Here is a 21,059-nt window from a genome sequence, read left to right as displayed (position 1 = left end):
CTCCTGCTGCTCCTCCCGTTGCTCCTGCTGTTCCTCTGGTTACTCCTGCTGTTCCTCCCGTTGCTCCTGCTGCTCCTCCCGTTACTCCTGCTGTTCCTCCCGTTGCTCCTGCTGTTCCTCCGGTTACTCCTGCTGTTCCTCCCGTTGCTCCTGCTGCTCCTCCTGTTACTCCTGCTGCTCCTCCCGTTGCTCCTGCTGTTCCTCTGGTTACTCCTGCTGTTCCTCCCGTTGCTCCTGCTGCTCCTCCCGTTACTCCTGCTGCTCCTCCCGTTGCTCCTGCTGTTCCTCCCGTTGCTCCTGCTGTTCCTCCCGTTGCTCCTGCTGCTCCTCCCGTTGCTCCTCCAGTTGCTCCTGCTGTTCCTCTGGTTACTCCTGCTGTTCCTCCCGTTGCTCCTGCTGCTCCTCCCGTTGCTACTGCTGTTCCTCCCGTTGCTCCTGCTGTTCCTCCCGTTGCTCCTGCTGCTCCTCCCGTTGCTCCTGCTGCTCCTCCTGTTGCTCCTCCAGTTGCTCCTGCTGTTCCTCCTGTTGCTCCTGCTGTTCCTCCGGTTGCTCCTGCTGTTCCTCCTGTTGCTCCTGCTGCTCCTCCGGTTGCTCCTGCTGCTCCTCCTGTTGCTCCTGCTGTTCCTCTGGTTGCTCCTGCTGCTCCTCCTGTTGCTCCTGCTGTTCCTCCGGTTGCTCCTGCTGCTCCTCCTGTTGCTCCTGCTGTTCCTCTGGTTGCTCCTCCTGTTCCTCTGGTTGCTCCTCCTGTTCCTCTGGTTGCTCCTCCTGTTGCTCCTGCTGCTCCTCCGGTTGCTCCTGCTGTTCCTCCTGTTGCTCCTCCTGTTGCTCCTGCTGCTCCTCCGGTTGCTCCTGCTGTTCCTCTGGTTGCTCCTGCTGTTCCTCTGGTTGCTCCTCCGGTTGCTCCTGCTGCTCCTCCGGTTGCTCCTGCTGTTCCTCTGGTTGCTCCTGCTGCTCCTCCGGTTGCTCCTGCTGTTCCTCCTGTTGCTCCTGCGGCTGTCTGCTCTGAAGTGTCGGGCTGTCTGGTCTGAAGCTGTAAAGGCACCAGAAATGGAGACACATGAAGTTTGTATCAGTGGGACAGCAGCAGTGTAACCCTCCTACAGTAGCTGAGTCTGTAAGTGGCCTCCAGTCAGGAGACAGTAACACTTGGAAACAGGTGAGATGATGAACGAGATCAGCCAATCAGACGTACGTTGTTCTGTAAATTCTTCACTCATCCATCAGTCCATCAAAATCTTAATTATACATTGATGTGATGGTTGAAAAATACAGTTTTAGATTTTTTAATAAAATTGTCCAATTTTCTATTATATGAGATTTAATATTCAAAAGATCGTCAGTGGCTGAAACTCTCATCATGGATGGACGATGGATTTACCTCGGGCCTCTGTACTTCACCGCAAAGTTTCTTCACCTGCAAAGAGTTTCAGAGTCAGAGAGGAAACAAGAACACATGAAATGTTAGGATCATAATCTTAGAGGAGCTTTGATTGTATAATCAACAATCATAGAAGAGAAATTCATTGTTCACCAGCTCATTAAAACAACAACTAAACAAGAGAGTAAGTAAAAAAGAACAAACCATGAAGTCAGGGTCTCTGGATAGATGCATTACAAAAATTAAACTTAAACTGGAAGAACAGAAGGACGGACAGATCGACTTACCTCTAGTTTCAGTTTTTCCAATTGAAATTTCATCTTCTGCAAAGAGTTTCAAACAGTTAAAGTTTTAAAGTTAATGTTCTGAAGACCAGAAATGTGTGAAACAATAAAAAACAGACGTGTAAACGTTGTGATAATAAACGTCAGAGGATCACACTGAGGGGAAAATGGATCCTCTTGAGAAGAACAAAGCTGCTGAACATCCAGATGAAAATGACAAAGACATGAAGCTCAACATGGAGCAGGTGATGCTCATTTACCTGCTCTGCTGCTGTTTCCAGACGTCCCGGTTTAGTGTTTTTTTCAATCAGTTCGTCAGCAGCATCAAAACATTCTTCCCAATTTTCACCATTTATTTTTTCCTTGATTTCTTCAGTCAGCATTTCCTTTGCTCCAGTTTTCAAAATGTCTTTCAGCACCATTTCCTCTTTTTTCAAAATTAATTTGTGAAATTTTAATTTTTCGTCACAACAACAGCAACAGAAACAACATTTACGCTTACAGCATTTAATCCGTCCAAGTATTGACACGAAGGCAGTCACTGAAAGGGCACCGATGACGATAGAGAGGCCGAGAAGCTGAAAAAAAAGAGGCAACTAAGAGGATTAAATCACAGAAGATAATCTGCTGCGGCTGCATTAACTTTCTTCTGTTACTCTGAGATCACATCTTCATCTTCAATCACACAGTTATTGACCTCATGCATATAATCCACCTAGTCAAACTTTCTGTACTCTGTGTTCACCTTCCTGTGAAGTCGCTGCTCGTCTCTGCTCATTAAATGAAAACTAGCTGAATGAAATAAAATAATTATCTCAGGATTAAAATGTTCATTATCTCAGGACGGTGACGTCATTATCACGTCATCTGGAGAAAAACAAACTATATTTTTCAAATTGATTCATGATATTTTTAAAGTAAAATCACAGTAGAAAACACAGACTGTCATAACTTATAGAAGGAAAAACTCACCAAGGATGTGCCTTTAAGCTCAGCGATGACTTTTCGTTCCTCCAGTGTGATGTTCTTCTCTCTGTCTTTGCAGGCTAAGTTTGGATGTTGTTCAGACTTATAATTCTGACAGCAAACGAACCAGTCTCCATCGATGTACACAGCTACAACCCACAGCAGACCGATGACAGCTGCCTTGCTCAGATGATAAAACAACACCAGGATAAATTTGCATTGTTTTTTGGGTTCACAGCATGTTCCTCTACAGCAACATGTGTATTCAAAGACTCTCTGAAAGGTCTTGTTCTTCCATAGTTGTAAAAGAAATAAAATCAAAAATGGCAGAATCATGTATAAATTGCAGTTATCAAGTTGTGGATCACAAGAACACTCCAAATCCCTCCCAAGCACAACATTGTAAACAAAAATCACAATGAACGCAACGAAGGTGCCGAATTGTGGAAATTTTGAAAAGACGTTCTTCATATGCATTGTCATGTTTGCGTCTGCTGAGAGCTGAGAGCTGCTGCTGGTCACCTCTGATTATAACAACAGGAAGTGAAGCTTTTATCTGAGGAAGAAAACTGCTGACCGACATGTTACAGGAATACATTTCTTCATATCAGGACATATTGACATGCTGTAATTTAAAGGTTAAACATTTTGTTTTTAATTTGACATCATTTAATCGAGAACATGAATCAGAAAAACATTTCAGAACCGATGTAACAGTGTGTTGCTGCAGTGAGCATGTACAGGGGCATCGAAAAAAATCTGAATATCATGGAAAAGTGAAACTTTCATATACTTTTGTTTTAATTTTGATGATTACAGCTCATGACAATCAGAAATCCAGCATCTCAAAATATTAGAATATTACATAAGACTGAATCAAACAAAGGATTTATAATACAGAAATGTCGACCGTCTGAAAGGCAGGTCTTTTTATACACTCAGTACTTGATCGGGGCTCCTTCTGCATGAGTTACTGGCATGGAGCCGATCAGCCTGTGGTGCTGTTGAGGTGTTACTGTGGCCCAGGTTGTTCTGATCGCGGCCTTCAGCTCGTCTGTACTGTTGGTCTGGTGTCACTCTTCCTCATTACAATACATCATAGATTCTCTACAGGGTTCAGGTCAGGTGAGTTAGCTGCAGGTACCAGGTGCTAGTCCTGCTGCAGAATCAGCATCTCTGTACAGGATGGAGATTTTAATTTTCTTTTCCAGCAGGACTTGGACCCTGCCCACAGCGCCAAAACTAATAGTAACTGGTTTTGCTGACTGTGGTCAAGCTGGCCAGCGCCTGAACTCAGGTATCTACAGACCTTCTGAAATGTCCTGTCCGTCCAGAGGATGAAGAGAGATATGATGAAAAGTGGCAGAACCAGGTACAGATTGCAGTCAAAGAGAACCGTGATATACACCGATCGGGCGTAACATCATGACCACCTGCCTAATATTGTGTTGGTCCCCTTTTGTTGTTGAGCTCCTCAAACCATTCCTGAACCATTTTTGCTTTGTGGCACGGCGCATCATCCTGCTGAAACAGGCCACAGCCATCAGGGAATACCGTTTCCATGAAAGGGTGTGCATGGTCTGCAACAATGCTTAGGTAGGTGGCTCGTGTCAAAGTAACAGCCACATGGATGGCAGGACCAAAGGTTTCCCAGCACAACATTGCTCAAAGCATCACACTGCCTCTGCCTTCTTGCCTCCGTGTTTCCCAGGTAAGCGACATACACGCACCCGGCCATCCACGTGATGTAAAAGAAAACGTGATTCATCAGACCAGGCCACCTTCTTCCATTGTGGTCCAGTTCTGATGCTCACGTGCCCATTGTTGGCGCTTTCGGCGGTGGACGGGTCAGCATGGGCACCCTGACTGGTCTGTGGCTATGAAGCCCCATATACAACAAACTGCGATGCCCTGTGTATTCTGACACCTTTCTATCAGAACCAGCATTAACTTCTTCAGCAATTTGAACAGTAGCTCGTCTGTTGGATCGGACTACCCGGGCCAGCCTTTGTGCATCAATGAGCCATGACCCTAATGCCGGTTCACCACTGTTCCTTCCTTGGACCACTTTTGATAGATACTGACACTGCAGACCGGGAACACCCCACAAGAGCTGCCGTTTGGAGATGCTCTGATCCAGTCGTGTAGCCATCACAATTTGGCCCGTGTCAAACTCGCTCAAATCCTTACGCTTGTCCATTTTTCCTGCTTCCAACACATCAACTTTGAGGACAACATGTTCACTTGCTGTCTAATACATCCGACCCACTAACAGGTGCCATGATGAAGAGATAATCAGTGTTATTCACTTCACCTGTCAGCGTCATAATGTTATCCTGATTGGTGTAGGTGCAGAAAACCGGATCTGTTCGTACTCTCTCCATCTTTCATGCACCGGCGGCGTCAGCTGATAGTCTGAACATACACCACATGAAACCATGTTATTCCTGTTTGGATGTTGAACGTTGTGGTGAGAGGAGACTCACGTGAAGCTGGCGTGAGAAAAAGTGCTTGTGGTGAAGCTGTGGGCAGAATACTTTCTGCCATTTCTGCCATTTCTGCATACAGCCATGAAGCCACATCATTACAGACACCAAGTTGCCTTCAGGGGAAGTCCGACAGCAGAACATTCCACTTGTTGATTTTAAACCACGGTGATACCACTGCATTCTCAGTGCATCACATGAAAAAAAAAGTTTTTCAATTCAATTTTTCATGTTTTTAAGACGAGGAAACTTAAATTCCTCCACAGTGAATACCAAACATACAGAAGAGTATCAGGCCCAGAGGTGAGAAAAACACAATGAGAGGAGGTTTACTTTTTCTTTTCATTACGCACTTCAAGAATAAAAGTTTAAATGTGGAGATTAAAGTCGACATTTCAGATTAAAGTCGACCGTCTGAGACGACATCCAGCAGCTCACCTGTCCGCCTCAACAAAATGTCTCGTATAGACGAAGTGGTGAAACTGATCTTCAGAACCAGCTTCAGGAACAAAGACATGATTTCTCCTTCAGCTCATAAACACAGTGTAGTCTGTATGATCCAGGGATGTAGTAACAGCAGAGAGCAGAGGCTCGGGCAGCTCACAGCCGTCAGCCGCTCCTCTAACTGGATTTAATGAACCAGAAGAGTCGACTTTATTCTCCACATTTAGACTTTTGTCAAGTGCATACTGAAAAAACAAACTTCCTCCCCTCATTCTCTTCCTCACCGCTGGCCCTCATACTCTTCTGCACAAAGACGCACTGTTGGCACAGTGAAGTCCACGTCCCGTTCCAGCTGCTGCTGACAGAAACATGAAGTAAAGAGTCATTTTGCTTTGAAACGATCTCACCTCATCGTATCGGTGTCAACAGGTACATGCTTTATAAATGTTGCAGACTACATTCGTGCATCTTTATGTTTCAACTCCTCATGTCGTGAATTTCTGGTGTGAACTTGCAAACGCACCACAAGAAAACCTCAATGCCCCTTTAAAAGAGTGTTGTATTAGTGCAGCCGGCTGTGCCTCGTACTCCAGTCACTCTGCGCTACCGACGTCTTCTTGATCCTCAAATAAAACATGTTGTTTTATTTGTAACAAACTGTAAAAACTGGTGCTGAACAGATAATGAGAAACAGACAGATTTGAACTTAATTTTTTTAAAGTCTCAAAGAAAAAACTCAAAGTCGAGAGCGTTGTGTGAATGTTCATATTTGGTTTATTAATTATATATTTCATATTCTTTGGCAGTTACCCCGACAGGAAAACATTCAATTCCATCAACATGTCATGAACATGTTTGTATGTTCTGTATTGAATCAGCACTCGTAATGAAGCATTAGCTTTACAAACCCACACCTGCGTCTGTTGGTTTCATCTCAACATGATTTACAGAAATCCTACAAAACTAAACTACAACGAGAAACTTCAAATAGTTTAATTAAACCTTTTTTTGCATACAGCAACTAACGATCTAACTTCTGTTATTCAACCTTCATAATGCTGCGTCCCAAACTAAAGTAGAACTGGTATAAAAGCAGAGACGGACGTGGAGCTAAACTCCACAGACCCAACCGTCACAAGAAACTAGGAAACTGTACAAATAAATACATTCAGCAGAAATAAGTCACCACAGAGAGCACCAACGTAAAGACGGAACAGGAAGTGTAACAAAGACGGACAGAGAAGAGAAACAAACGTCTCGTGACTTATTAAAGGTTCATTTTCTACAACTGATCCACATGAAGAACTACATCCCTGATCACATGCACAGAAGTTTGATTTCGAACTTAAATATCATTGGCTGCTGTGAGGGCTGTCTGTTGCCATAGCAACACATCGTTATATAATTATAACACATGATGCTAGCCTGGCGTCAAAACCACGTTTAAAGAAATGAAGCCGGCACTGCAAAAATCATAATTATTTCTTTCTTCATGACTGAGATCACGATTATCTGACAGGATTAATTACTGACTGAGGAAACATTTGCATTTACTGAACCTGAAACAAACCGGTGGTTCTGCGTCACAGTCTTTGTTGTTTCAGTGTGTAACAGCCCTGACGAGACGCTGCCAGGGTTTGAGTTACGTGGGAACCAGCGGGAGCCGAGTTCCCATGAAGGCAGTAAAATCTCAGATCTGCGGCGTCTCTAACAGCTCAACAACCATTATTTATTCACAAATGACTCATTTTTCAATGTAATGAGTATTTTGGACGTTGATGATCTAAACAGAGGAGCTACGCATCAGATTCTCTGTGAATGACAGCGACAACATGAGACTTCCTCTCTGATCGCTGTCAAACCTTCATATTCAAATTAAAAAACTGTTGTTGATCGACCTAACAACGGCAATATCACCAGACTCCATTAACAAACTGTCAGATTTTAAGAGTTGTTGCATTACAAGGACAAGGACTTATTGAACTGATGTCACCATTTACACCAAATGTATTGAAGAACAACCTACTGACAGTGAACATGTGAAATAAAAAAAAATCCACTAACTAATATTCGTTACTTCTTTGGAGAACAAAGTGGAAAAACCAGACTCCCTTTAAAAAACACCACATTTTGAGACCTCTTGTCAGGAGAAACTGTATAAACTTTGAGAAAATCTGTATACAACAAATCCTTAACTGTGTAGGCCTTCTTGTTCATTCGGCAAAGTTATACACGAAGATTTTTCTTTCATTGTGTAAAATATTTGCACATACAGCCGGGAAGTGAGCCAGGTCATCCTCCGCCGCCCTGATGTTAGTTAGGGTCAGTTCTTTCAGAGACCCCCACAAAGATCACATTATAACTCCAACCCTGGATGCTACTCTTGTTAAATCAATATGATCAGCTAGAATTTCACTTATACCCATAAACAGCTGATTATATACATGTACTAATATCTGCCTGATATATTTTGTGCATTGCCAAAATTGGGAATTGAAAACAAACTTGGCTTTAACACGTGGCGGCCCTACTCGGAGGGAATCACCTGTTCTGAGTGAGTGATGAGTCATCGATCATACAAAGTGTCTAATGGAGAATCTGCAGTTCAGAGACCAAAAACACATCTGTAGCTACACTGTACATAAACTCCTTTCAGCCCTGAGAAACATTTGCATCATCATTATTTACACGACACTTAACTTCGAGAGGAAACATAAAGTGTTTCAATTAAAACCGTCTCAGAGTGAACGTGAGAATCTCCCCGACTCCAAACAGGATCACAGTTTGTGTTTTTACTCAACGATAAGAAGCTTTTCAGTGTTTTCTTTCTCGCGTGCAGAAGCAGACGGCAGCTGAGGTCGATTATAATTCAATTTTTTTTTTTTAAAAAGATCACAACTTCACTATCTCGATGAAAGAAGGCATTTATGTCCTCGTGTTGTGGAGCCGCTGATCTCCAGATAAGATATTAAAACATTCACACATTAAAGGTCCAGTGTGCAGGATGAAGGAGGAACATCATCATCATGTTTCATCAGCGCGTCATTAAATTAAACTAAGAATCGTTTTATATCAGCAGAGGGAGCAGCTCCTCCTCCACACAGTCGGCCATGTTGCACTGCCATGTTTCTACAGTAGCCCAGAATGGACAAACCGAAGACTGAATCACCATCCGGCCCGACCTTTGATCATTTTGTTTTCTAAATGCATGAAGTGATTTAAACTGGATGTTATTTTACTATTATTCATATAAAACTGGAAACTGTTACAGTATTTTTTTTCATTGAAGACATAATAATCCAGCTATTTGTCTCAGAAATGACGAAGGAGGAAGTGCACTAAATATTAAAATAATAATCTTCATTATTATATGAAAAGAAGCTGTGATCTGTTTCATGGAGCCGCTCTCAGCTGCTGCTTTGTTGCACTTTGAATCATGAAGATCAAACACATTGTAAACTTAGAAAACTTCGGAAGTATCTGTATAGCTCACAGACTCTGCTGTGAATATTAATAATAATAAACAGTCTCTCCACGTTCACCTCCGTCATAAATATCCATGAGGAACACGAGTCGTCTGCTCTGCTGCTACACTCCGCTGTTCTCCTTTATCCAGCGCCGGTATTTGGTGATTCGGGCGTAGACGCCCGGTTTGTTCCTGCGAGCGCAGCCGTCGCCCCAGCTCACCACGCCGGCCAGGAAGACCCGCCCACTGGGACCGGTGACGGACAGCGGCCCGCCGGAGTCGCCCTGAGAGAGTCAGAGAGGAGAGTCAGAGGTGTCACTGTGCAGCGGTCACACAGGAAGTGTTTCAAAGTGTTAGAAAGGAAAAAACGAACGCTGTGTCAACGCTGCAACGACCGAACACCTGGATTTAGCTTGAAGACGTCCCGAAGTGACTTTCTAACAGTTGTAAATGACAGCAGTGACTCCACGCTGCTGCTGTTTCCTGACACTGAGGTGTATCAGACAGTTTTCACCAAATAACATCATGAAAGCAGGATTGAAGGTTCTCCTAGTAATTTGTTTCTCTCCACATCCAAAGGCAAAAAAACACCTCTTCAAAGACTTATCCTGTGTGCACGGAGGCGATCAGCTGACTGGTGCCAGTCTGTTGCTGCATTCACACGTCAGCAGAAGGGGAAGAACAATGAAACCTTCGGCTGGCAGAAACGGCCGATATCAATTTATCAAAGCAACTTGGGATTATAATCAGGAAACTGTCGTGAACCCTGCTGCTAAACAGTTCACCTAAAACCATCATCTCCTCCCTCCATGTTGATGAAAGTCAGGTGAAGTCTCACAAAACTACATTTAAACTTTGCCGAATTAGCTGTTAGCACTTCCTGTTAGCAGTGAACCTGTGGATGTACAGACAACCATCACTGGATCACTGTGATACTGAAGAAAACTTAAAAACATGATTTTTCTCAGGCAAGCTCTGCACATAAAACAATTCTGGAGCTTCACAGTAAAACAGAATTGCAGCATTCTGCTGAACAACCGTCTGAAGTGGGTGCACGAGCTCGACCGCACATCAATCTGGGTCTCATTTTTAAGTGAACTGTTCCTTTAACTACCGTCTGAACCTGGGGACATGCAGCTCGTTGGACAGCGTCTGAAACCCGTCTGACCGTCGGGGATCATGTGATCATTTTAATAATCAACATGCAAACACATGAAGTTTTAATGAACACATTGTGTGCAGTGGTTTTACTTCACACAGTAAATGTTGGTATCAGCTGTTATAAAGTGCCTGTTGTTCGCTGTAACTCACCTGACAGGCGTCCACGCCTCCTTTGAGGACTCCGGCACACAGCATGCTGTCGGTGACGACGTCGCTCATCAGACTCTTACACACCGTGCTGTTGATGATCCGAACCTCCGCCTTCTGCAGGGTGGTGGCAGCGAGGCCTGACAGACGACATCATCAGATCTTTGAGGGCGTGTTTAAAACTCACTTACATCCAATGTTAAAGTACTCTTAGATGCTGAGAGTAACTAAGTATATTTACACAGTTATGAGGTACTTTATATATGACATCTCTCTGCTGAACACAACTCTGTTAACTCACCTCCTTCTCTGGTGGCCCCCCAGCCGGTGATCCACGCAGCCTGGCCTGCTGGGAAGTCGTAGGTGGGGGAGGGCAGACAGATGGGCCAGATGTTCTGGTTGAGGGTGACGTTGGCGTCCAGCTCCATCAGAGCGATGTCGTTGTTGTAGCTCAGCGGGTTGTACTCGCTGTGAGCGATGATCCGCCTCACGTTCCTCCTCACCGTCCACTCGCTGGTCCGACTCTGCACGTGCAGACCCAGCAGGGCCTCCCATTGGTCCGCCTGCGAGTACCTGCAGCAACACACAGGTCAGAGGTCAGAGGTCACGAAGTCACGAACTGAATCCATAATAAAAGATCTTTATGAACTCTGCGGGTTTGGAGCTCGTACTTTTTGGGCCCGGTGTCCTGAACACAGTGAGCGGCGGTCAGCAGCCAGCGGTTACTCAACACCGACGCTCCACACACGTGACCCGTCCCTCTGATGTGGAGGCTCACCTGCCAGGGCCACTCCCCCTCCCGCGACACCTGACCGCCCACGATACGAGAGCTGCGGTACGGCCTCGTCCCGCACTCTGGAAACACACACACAAACACACATTAACGTACAGACGATGATGATGTAAGCCGGTGTGTGTGTGTGTGTGTGTGTGTGTGTGTGTGTGTGTGAACGTACGGCAGTCGTCCTCATCAGAACCGTCCTCACAGTCCTGCTCTCCGTCACACTCTGGGTTCAGTTTACTGATGCAGCGTCCGTTCCTGCAGCGGAAGGTGAATTCTGAACACGTCTGCAGCACCAGAGCTGAAACACACACACACACACACACACACACACACACACACACACACACACACACTTTAATCAAAAATATTTAGAGATGTAAAATGTAAAAACAAGAGGTGTATCTCCTGCAGCCAGTGTAGTGACATGATCCCAATATGATTTTGAGTCAATTGATCACATGACCTGGAAGCTATTGAGCTAAAATGCTAATATTTACATATAAAAATTAACAAAATTAATAAAAAATATTTACAGAGCAAGGAGGATGTGAGTGATGACATCATCCATAGGAGACAGATATGCGGTGAACATTATCGCCGAGGCCGCAGTGACGTCACCAGAGCCTTTCTGAAGAGTTCAGAGATTGTCAACCGGAGAAAAAAAAAGCAAAGCTGCACCTTCTCTCTTGGCAGCGAGCCGAGCTACCAGCCGGAGATCAATATAAAGATGCTCCTTAACAAACAACAGGCGGTGGAGGCCACCTCCTGCAGCTCGTGTGTTACAGCGCCGCCCTGTGGCGGTCAGAGGATGATGCACTGAAGGACGTCACTCAGATTTTGGCCTCTGCAGCCAGCTGATATCAGTGACACACTTGAGATGCAGGCTCTACAGCATCAATTTAAAACAGTGAGCGTTTCACTGACACCCTGCAGCCAATCAGAATCAAGTATTCTCCCGGACCACCTGCATGTCCCTGACTGAACTTTAAACAGAGTTCAGTACACATTATTAATACCATTATTATCATGCAGCGATGTTTCTTACATTTTTCACACTGCGACTCGTCCGATCCATCCGAGCAGTCGTCTTTTCCGTTACACTTCAGCTTCTCGGGGACACAGCGTTGGTTCCTGCAGGAAAACTCTCCTGGTTTACATTTTACTGGAACAGAGAAAAGAACATCGGATCGTTATTCATGAACAGAACCAGCGCTCAGATCGTTTTATCACCTGAACGACAGAATGAAGTCATGAGATTCCTCCACAGTCGGTCCGACTCACCACAGTTCTCCTCGTCCGTCTCGTCTCCACAGTCGTCGAAGCCGTCACATTCCCAGAACTTCGGTTTACAGCGGCCGTTTTTACATTTCATCTGAGACGCTTCACACTCTGAGCAGACACAGAAAAACACGTTGGTCCGTCTGTCAGCACCGGCTGACTTCCTGTCTGAGGCTCAAAGCCTATTGGTTCACACTGATGACGGAAACCTCACAAATATTTACTTTCATCTGAAAAATTAAAGCTGACTGTGGTTTCTAAACAAACAGGACATAATAATGCATTTGATGGGGACTACTTCAACATTTAGTAATACATGACTGTTAACAGCAGCAGGATGGCAGCTGTGGTTGTGGCTCTAAACTATTCAATTAATTAAACTATTGTGATGATTGATTTATTTGTTTGAGCAATTTTGTCAAGAAATAAAAGTTAAAGTTCAGAACGAGAAACTGAACTTTCAACATTTTCTGACATTTTCTCAACCAAACAACTAATCGATGAATCAAAGTAATTTATCAACAATAAAAATAATCACGGGTCGCAGCCACTCTCAAAACATCCTGTTACATATTCTTCTGCTTCTTGTGAACAACAGGCGTCCGCAGCTCGTGGTTTGGACTCACTGCAGTTGTCCTCGTCGCTGCCGTCTCCACAGTCGTTCCAGCCGTCACACTGCAGGGTCGTGTTGATGCACAGGTTGTTGGTGCACTGGAACCGCCCGGGACACGCTGACCAACGACACCAGACAGTCAGACACTGAACACAAAGCGCCACGAAAGGACTGGACTTAAAACCGGAGGATGCACGAGAAGGAAAGGACATCAGGTCTTACGATTAGTCGGGACAAAGGCTTCGTACTCGGCGGTGAAACCCTGGTCGACGTAGGACGAGTCCGAGTTAAATTTGATGGTCATCACGTTGCTTCTGCTGGTGACCACGGTGCTCTCAAGCTTACTGCCACACAGTCTGCAACACAGAGACAGACAGACGACTCAGCAGGACAGATATCAGACGAGGACAAGTCAGCTGTTGAACAGGGACACTCCGGTTCTGATGAGGTCCAGAGCAAATCTACTGACTGATTTAGTGCCATAAACGAAACTGTTGGAGCATCATGAGTCTTAAATATCAAAGTTCACCTGCTTCAGTGAAATCTTCTCTTATTATGACTTCCTAATAAAAATGAATTATTTATGAACCAAAACACAAATTTCAGGACTCGGACCAGACTTTGATCTTGTGGGTGTTGACAGATTCTGTTCTGATCCGGAGCCGTTCACCGACGGGAGCAGAGCTCAGAGATTACTGTTTAACTTGTGGGATTAAAAATGTGATTTATCTTCACTCCTGTTGATCAGCCTGACTGCAGCAGTGATCCGGAGGTGACCTCCAGGTTCAGTTCTGTTGACTGCTGACTGGAGCTGGAGGGGAAATGGACTTTACTTCATGAACGTAACGTTACAGAGAGGAGACAGAGAACCAGAACCAGAACCAGAGTCTCTGCTGAGTGCTGACTTCACTCAGAGCTTCACCTTCCTGCAGAAACAGAGTGATGTCTGACCTCTGACCGTTGATGTCGACATAATCCTTGGAGCACTGGTTACTGTTGTTTCCCAGCTGGAACTTGCTGAACTGAACTTTCACAAACTTTTCCTTCGTGGTCTGAAAAATGAAGAGAATGGAAACAAGATGGAGTTAAAACATCCCAGAGTCAGTGAAATTACATCAGCCTCAGACTGCTCAAACTCTGAGAAGATGAAATCATGAGTCTGTTGTTCGTCTTACAGCCATTGAGGGGCAGCAGAGGGAGATTTTTCCTTGTTATCATCATCGTAACATGAAAATGTGAACTCACCTCAATTTTCCACACACACGTTATTTTCGGAGGATAGTTGGACGGAAAGAAAGGTGAGGAGAAGGATCCTTTGTCTCCACTCAGTGCTCCTCCACACTCTGAACAAGGAGACAGGTCACACAGACATGTTAGACCTTCAGGACAGTTTTGTTTTCTTGTCAGTTTTTTAGACCCAGTGTGAATCTTTTGTTCTGGTTCTCTACCGGCAGCAGTAATAACTCTGAACACGGTTGTGACTTTACTTCCTGTCCTACTTTGTTCGGTCGCAGCCATCTGGGAGTAGTTGGCTCTGAACCCGGGGAAGTTCTTCTCGTCGCTGGTGACCAACGTGAGCAGCATGACGTTTCCAGAGGACATGAAGGACAGCGAGTCGTGAGGGTATCCACACTGTCTGGAGAGACGATCAGCACATTTACTGGATCAGCTTCATTTTCTAATCTATGAATCAAATACCAGATCACATACACCGTTAAAGTTTCTAGTTTGCGTCTCACTCTGTCAGGACTTTGTTCTCTATCGGAGCGAGGGAGTCGTAGATCTTGATGAAGTCTTGCTCACAGTCGTCCTCCAGGATCAGAGTGTGGAAGTCCAGACGGACTCGGTGTCCGGGGTCGGCCCGCAGCCTCCACTGCAGGTAGACGTTCGGCGGGTACGACGAGTCCGGAAACCCCGGAGACTGGACGACTCCCGGCTTACTGACGTGGAAGTTGAACGACTTCCTCACTGAAAATATAACAAGAAAAATGTGTTTATGATCTGAGGTCACACACACAAACACACAAAGACACGAACACACGAACACACGAACACACGAACACTGACTCCATCAAATCTTCTAAAACATCGATTACTGTCAGTGAGCCAGGAAACAGTTTTGAGTCTTACCAGATGTGGAATAACACAACAGTGCCAACGACTTTCCACCTGGCGTAAATTAAATTTGAATCATGTGGAGACCTGTGATCTGTGTCTGATCACCTTCTAGGATAATAAAATCCATCCTGATATTAAACAGAGGGATCGTTCCAGACTCAAACCTTTGGCTTCACTTGTCAGAGCTCGAGACTGGACCAACGTCTCCGTCTCGTCCTGGAGTCATTTTACTTTAAAGGCCTGATGTAAAGAAAACTTCCATCAACATGAATTCTCACCAAATAAAGAATTCCTCGTCATGCGTGGGTCGATAGCTGTGAACAGAGATAAACAATCTTTATTTAAACTCAACACAGTTTTGCTACAGAGCAGCGTTTTCACTTCACGAGAGTCGAACCTGAATTTCAGGTTTGTGCCATCGAGCAGCAGCACAGTCGGATCATAGATCAGTTCTGCACGGCAGCAGGAACCGACATGTGCACCGATAAACACTCACCTGGAGCATTTCACCTTCACAGAGAGTTACACACTGAGTCTACACACCTCCTGAGACGACGCTGGTGACGCTCAGAGCGTCGGTCGGTTTCAGCAGCAGTCGACCTTGACGGCCCTGCTGACTTGCTGCCGCCGGCTCCAGAGACTTGATGGCCTCGTCCAGCGAAGCCTGCTGGGAGACGTGGACGTCGAACTCTGACTCGTAATACGCCACGACGCCGTCGCCTCCGCCGTCTCCCTCGCTGCAGAAACACAGACGAGATGAGGATTTACAGCCACAAGTTGTGGAAAATGCACTTATTCCCTGATGTTCATATGAGTCTGATCTGTGTTCACTACAGAGTCAAAGTCAGGGCGTGGTGAGTAACTAAAGTTACTGTAAACAAACTTCAACACTTCCTGTCCAGAGCTTTCACATTAAAAACCTCACAGTGACAAAGAATAACTGAAGGAGCGTGTCCACAGCATCTGTAGTTTTCAGGCCTCCTGTTGGTGATGTAGGAAAGCCCTGCAATGCATTCTGGTAGCGGCGCGTTGTGTCTTGGGAGACGAGGCGTCGCGTCACCTGCTCCTGATTTGCGTAAAGTTGAATTCTGGCTATTTTATGCAAATCAGACGCATCCAGCGCAAAACTCTTGAGAAACTATAAAAACTAAACACTGTCGAGCTAAAACGAAGACAGATTCTGAGACTGCGCGGCTTCTTTAAATTAAAATGTCTTCAGAAACATTTCACTGAGCTGATTTTGAGAAAGTTGCCAAATAAGCCGCCATGTTGGTCCGGTTTGTAATCCCGGCGCAGCGCTGTCCGTCCAATCGGGTCCAGTCAGTGAGTGTTGGTTGATGCAGGGTGGAGCCCCTGTGGACACGGACCTTCAATGCTTTTACTTTGAAACATCTGCAGGAAGTCTCGAGTGGATTTACTTTTCTGTCATTTTATTTAAAAAGCAACTCAACACAACTGACCAACAATGACTCAACTAAGAGTGAAGTGAGCAGAGCGACATCTCTGAGAAGAAAACACCAGAGCTCCTGGCGGGAGCGTACCTGAAGGCCTGGACTGAGGAGCCTTTGAAGGATTTGGCGAGAACTGAGTTTTTGGAGTAAATCAGTTTCAGCTGAAACAGAAAAAGGTCACATGAATATTCTGATCGATCGAATCCGTCACAGTCACATCAACAAATACAAGAACTACAGGAAAGAGGAAGCCACAAAGCAGAAGTGGTCAGAACGATCACGGCTCAGGTATCTACTGAAGTGGAGAGGTCAGACCTCCCATGATGCTTTGGGGCTGTGTGACGTCTCACCTGCTGGCTGACCAGTGAGGCCAGGTTTTCAAACTGAGGACTTTTGGGGTCTTCGAAGGACGGCAGGAAGCGCTGGTCGTTGATGCCCATGGAGCCGATGTAGATCCTCTTCACCCTGACATCGCTGCGCACTGACGACAGATCACAAACATCCTCAAACACTCAACAACAGGAAGCTGGTTTAATGTTTCAGGTCGACTGACTCCTGCATTGTTTCACCATCAGTAACTAACAACTCCACTTCACCTGCAGCTCAGTTACAGGGAGAAGATGAAGTGTGCAGCTGTCAAGCTGAGAGACTAACACATGTTGTGTCACACACCAGATGTTTGTCCACACAACACAAACATTAAAGTCGTAATTAAAGTCAAATATCATGTAGTTTTGTGTTGAACCGCTCAGTGAACTACACTGTCACCAACATGGCCGCCAACTGGGCTCAGAGAAAGAGACTGAAAGGTGAAAATGTCTGACAGTTTCCCAGCAGCCTTCAGTCGCATCCTGTTCCATCTGATTCTGATCTACTGAACATAATCAGCCTGTCTGCATCTTAAACTGTTCATGTTGACAGCGCTCTGTTAAAACTCTACACAGTCGATCTGTCGGTTCTGTTCATGATCAGCCTCCACACGGTCTAATGACAAACTCAAGTTGAAGAAATATCTTTGTTCACGCACACTGAAGGCTGATAATGTGAAACAGTCAGAGTGAGTCTAACTTTTCTCCTCATCAGCAGTTTATTCTCGTGTATTTTATTGTGAAAGGTACAGAATCAGAAGCAGTCTGTGTGCTGTCGTCCTGGTTCTGTTCACAGCTTCATGAGTAAAGGCTCGATCAACACAAAGTGTAGTCTTTATCTCTTCTGTGAACCAATCAGCCGACAGCCCTGATAACTGAGAGTTAACCACCGGCCCAATCAGCTCCCATGTTTAAATAAAGGTTGTTTGAATGAGCTCACAGTGGAAGTGCCACACCAGCAGTCCGGTGACCAGAGACAGAGCCGCAGCAGAGAGCAGCAGGCCCGCTCCGATCCACAGCTTCTTCCTGCGGCCCGGTTTCTTCTCCAGCCGCTTGGAGTCCGAGGCGGGCAGAAACTCCAGAGCCGCGTCCCAGTCCGGATCCTGCAGACAGGGAGAGAGAGGGAGGAGGAGGAGGAGGAGGAGGAGGGAGATGTGAAGACGTTTCTTCATCAACATAAACGTTCTGCTTCAGCTGACGGTTGTTAAAACGCTGACAGAGCGCTCCGTCAGGAGGTTATTGGATCTATTTGTTTGGGTTCTGCAGAGTAACAGCACTCTGCAGTGTTTCGGTTCTGACTGAACCTCAGAGATGGATCTCTTAAAGGTGCCATTTGTAAGAAAAGTTGATTTTTGAGTCTCATTTCCTGTCAGAATTTGACGAGTTGGGAATGAGACTCAAAAATCAACTTTTCTTACAAACTGCACTTTTACATTTTTGCCGGACGACATTTTTCAACATTTTCTGACGTTTTAGAGACGAGCCTCCCTGACGAGCTCAGCTGTACTCGAGTATCGTCCTCACAGCTGAGAACAAAGAGCGTGCTGATGAGTAATAACCTGCAGCCGTCAGACTCGTGTCGGGGATCAGACGGACGACTGTGTGGCAGAGCAGCAGGGTGGAGCTGGATAGGAATGTATCTGCTGCTAATGTGTGGCATGTCAGCGTGTTGTGTCCTGCACACACACACACACACACACACACACACACACCCTGTTACACTGTGTGACAGGGTGTGTGACAGCTGCAGGTAACAAACGTCTCCTACACCTGTTTATAAACTACATCCAACAAGTCAACAAGATGGAGCTAGGCTAGCAGTTTCCCCCTGCTACCAGTCTTTGTGCTAAGCTAAGCTAAACACGTCTCAGACATATGCTGTACGCGTGTTCGTGCATCCGTCTCCTCGTGTCTGGAAGCCTTCGGTGAAATCATCTGAGTTATAAACAAGAACTCAGGAGACGCTCGGAAATAAAATACAGATGACGAGGTCACGTCCGTCACTACATCGTGCCCCTTTAAAAGGGAAAGGTATACGATCTACAGGTGCATCTCAAAAATCTGAACATAATGCAAAAGCTCATGTTATTCTAGATTCTTTACACATAAAGTGAAATACTTCAGGCCTTTTGTTTAACTCTGGTGATTCTCTGAGTCGCCTGTTGTCAACATCCGGGGTCTGTAGGATGACCTAGCCGTTTAGCCTAGCCGCAGCCGTTTGTTGTTCTTCGGCCAGCTGTTCCTCTCTCTGCCTCCGCATCCTCCTTTCAACGAGCTCCTCATCCGTGCACTCTGGCTCAGAACGGTAAGGACGTCCATCACAAACAAAGTCATCGTCCACCACCTCAGAGTCGGGAAAATATTCAGCCATGCTGCAAAAAACTAGCAGCAGCAGCTACAGGTGAACAAGCCGGCTGTCGCGAGTGCGTGCGGCGCTCAGAGATGACATCATCCAGGTCAGAGGTAGCAGGTCAACCTACAGACCCCGGATGTTGACAGCAGACGAGCCCGGACTCAGAGGGGAACAGCACGAGCGTATCGCAACAACATATTGGTGAAATGAACTAGTTTCGCTGCAGATAATGTGTTATATAGAGGCTGTGTGTCGCTGCCCCGTCACTCGCATTATATGGATATATCGGCGCTACACCGGATCTAATTTCGTCCGAACGACGCCAAATGACACCAAAGTTATCTGGTGAGTACATGATCAGATTTTATAGAAATGAGGTCCAGGTTGTAAAAAACTGTGGTTATCCTTTAATAATGTTGCATCAACTTCTCTGTGTTTCATATCAGAATATACACGAGTCCATTTCACCAGTGACATCACACAGAACCATTAAAACCGGTTCAGTCTGTAGTAGAACCCAGGACAGACACTAAAACCAGTTCGGACACTGGCCTGTGGTCCAGTTCAGTAGTAGAACCCGGTTCAGTCTGTGGTAGAACCGAGTCCAAACTGTTCGGATCTTCTTTGTTTGGTTTCTGTTTTTTTTTTTTTATCTCAGGTGAAACTGACAAACCGGTACAGGCTGTGACGTCACGCCGGAGTTAGTGTTACAGGTACGGACTCACCTGTCTCGGACTGAACTTCTGTCCCGAGTCCAGTAAATCCATGTCGTCCGGGTCTCCTGGTCTTCCGGTGTCTGTCCTCCCCGCAGCTCCTCTCAGGTGTTCCGTCCGGGTCGCTCTCGCGCTCCGCTGCCGTTACCGACCCGCTGACATCATGGCGGCGACAAGTGAGCAGCGACAGGTGTCTCCGTCCGCCGGCCGCGGGCAGGAATGTGTCGAGAAAAGGTTCTGAACGAGTTAAAAAAGTTCGGTTCTGACTCTGAGTCGTTTCTGTCGGAGCCGGGTGAACGCGCTCAGACCGCAGCAGACACACGGCGGCTCGGTTCGGAGGACAGAGAGAGGAACACCTGTGGACAGGAACGAGGAAACACACATCAAAGGGACCGCACCTCATCTCCCATGATTCACTGCGCGACTGAAACCCCGCAGCTCCCGCAGCTCCCGCAGAACTTCATGTTTCAGCTGCTGTGGAGCAGAAATATGAAGGAAGACGAAGAATACTTGAATATTATTAATAAGTTCTGTACTGGAGTAAATGAATACTTAGTTACTTTCCTCCGTACTGGTTCTGTTCCAGAACCGGAACAGAACCGGTACGGAGTCCTGACGCTGCCACCTAAATATTAATATAAACCTTCATAATGATGAAATAATACTTCGATGAATCTTATAAATGATTAACTGAAAGTGAAGTGATGCATAAAGATAAGAACAAAATCACTCCATTATTAATAAATCAATTATTGATAAATCAATTATTAATAAATCAATTATTAATAAATCAATAAGCAGCATCAGTTACTGTTTTCTGTGTTTACATTTTAAATTAATAAATTCAAACTTTTAAATTCTTGATTTTATTGTTTAAAAACTGAATAATGAGACAAAATTATTCCCATTTTTTATGAAGACATAAATTTGATGCTAATCAATAAATAACTCATAACTTTTCATTTTGGTCACTTATAAATTGATTATCAGTAGAAAAAACGTGGTTCTGAATTTGTTCTTGCTTTACTTCCAATGACTTTACTTTTATT

General features: G+C 45.4%; 1 protein-coding gene across 1 annotated transcript; it reads right to left on the bottom strand.

The window, feature by feature from the left end:
- Nucleotides 1–6,309: 6,309 nt before the first annotated feature.
- LOC311264600 (suppressor of tumorigenicity 14 protein homolog) lies at nucleotides 6,310–20,487 on the bottom strand. The gene is made up of 19 exons (XM_084365610.1): nucleotides 20,023–20,487; nucleotides 17,885–18,047; nucleotides 16,927–17,057; nucleotides 16,667–16,737; nucleotides 15,669–15,862; nucleotides 15,404–15,439; nucleotides 14,747–14,975; nucleotides 14,507–14,643; nucleotides 14,253–14,350; nucleotides 13,959–14,059; nucleotides 13,230–13,363; nucleotides 13,021–13,125; nucleotides 12,398–12,505; nucleotides 12,162–12,278; nucleotides 11,289–11,414; nucleotides 11,004–11,187; nucleotides 10,634–10,905; nucleotides 10,336–10,472; nucleotides 6,310–9,308 (listed from the first exon to the last, which is right to left on the bottom strand). Exons 1-19 carry the CDS (start codon nucleotides 20,062–20,064, stop codon nucleotides 9,147–9,149), a joined length of 2,547 nt encoding a protein of 848 aa, XP_084221736.1. The 5' UTR covers nucleotides 20,065–20,487; the 3' UTR covers nucleotides 6,310–9,146.
- Between the last annotated feature and the right edge of the window lie 572 nt (nucleotides 20,488–21,059).

Source organism: Pagrus pagrus (assembly GCF_965226575.1).
Source record: "Pagrus pagrus genome assembly, chromosome: 11".
Classification (NCBI taxonomy): Eukaryota; Metazoa; Chordata; class Actinopteri; order Spariformes; family Sparidae; genus Pagrus; species Pagrus pagrus.
The sequence above is the reverse complement of the archived record's forward strand: the minus strand, read 5'-3'. Positions and strand labels throughout refer to the sequence as shown.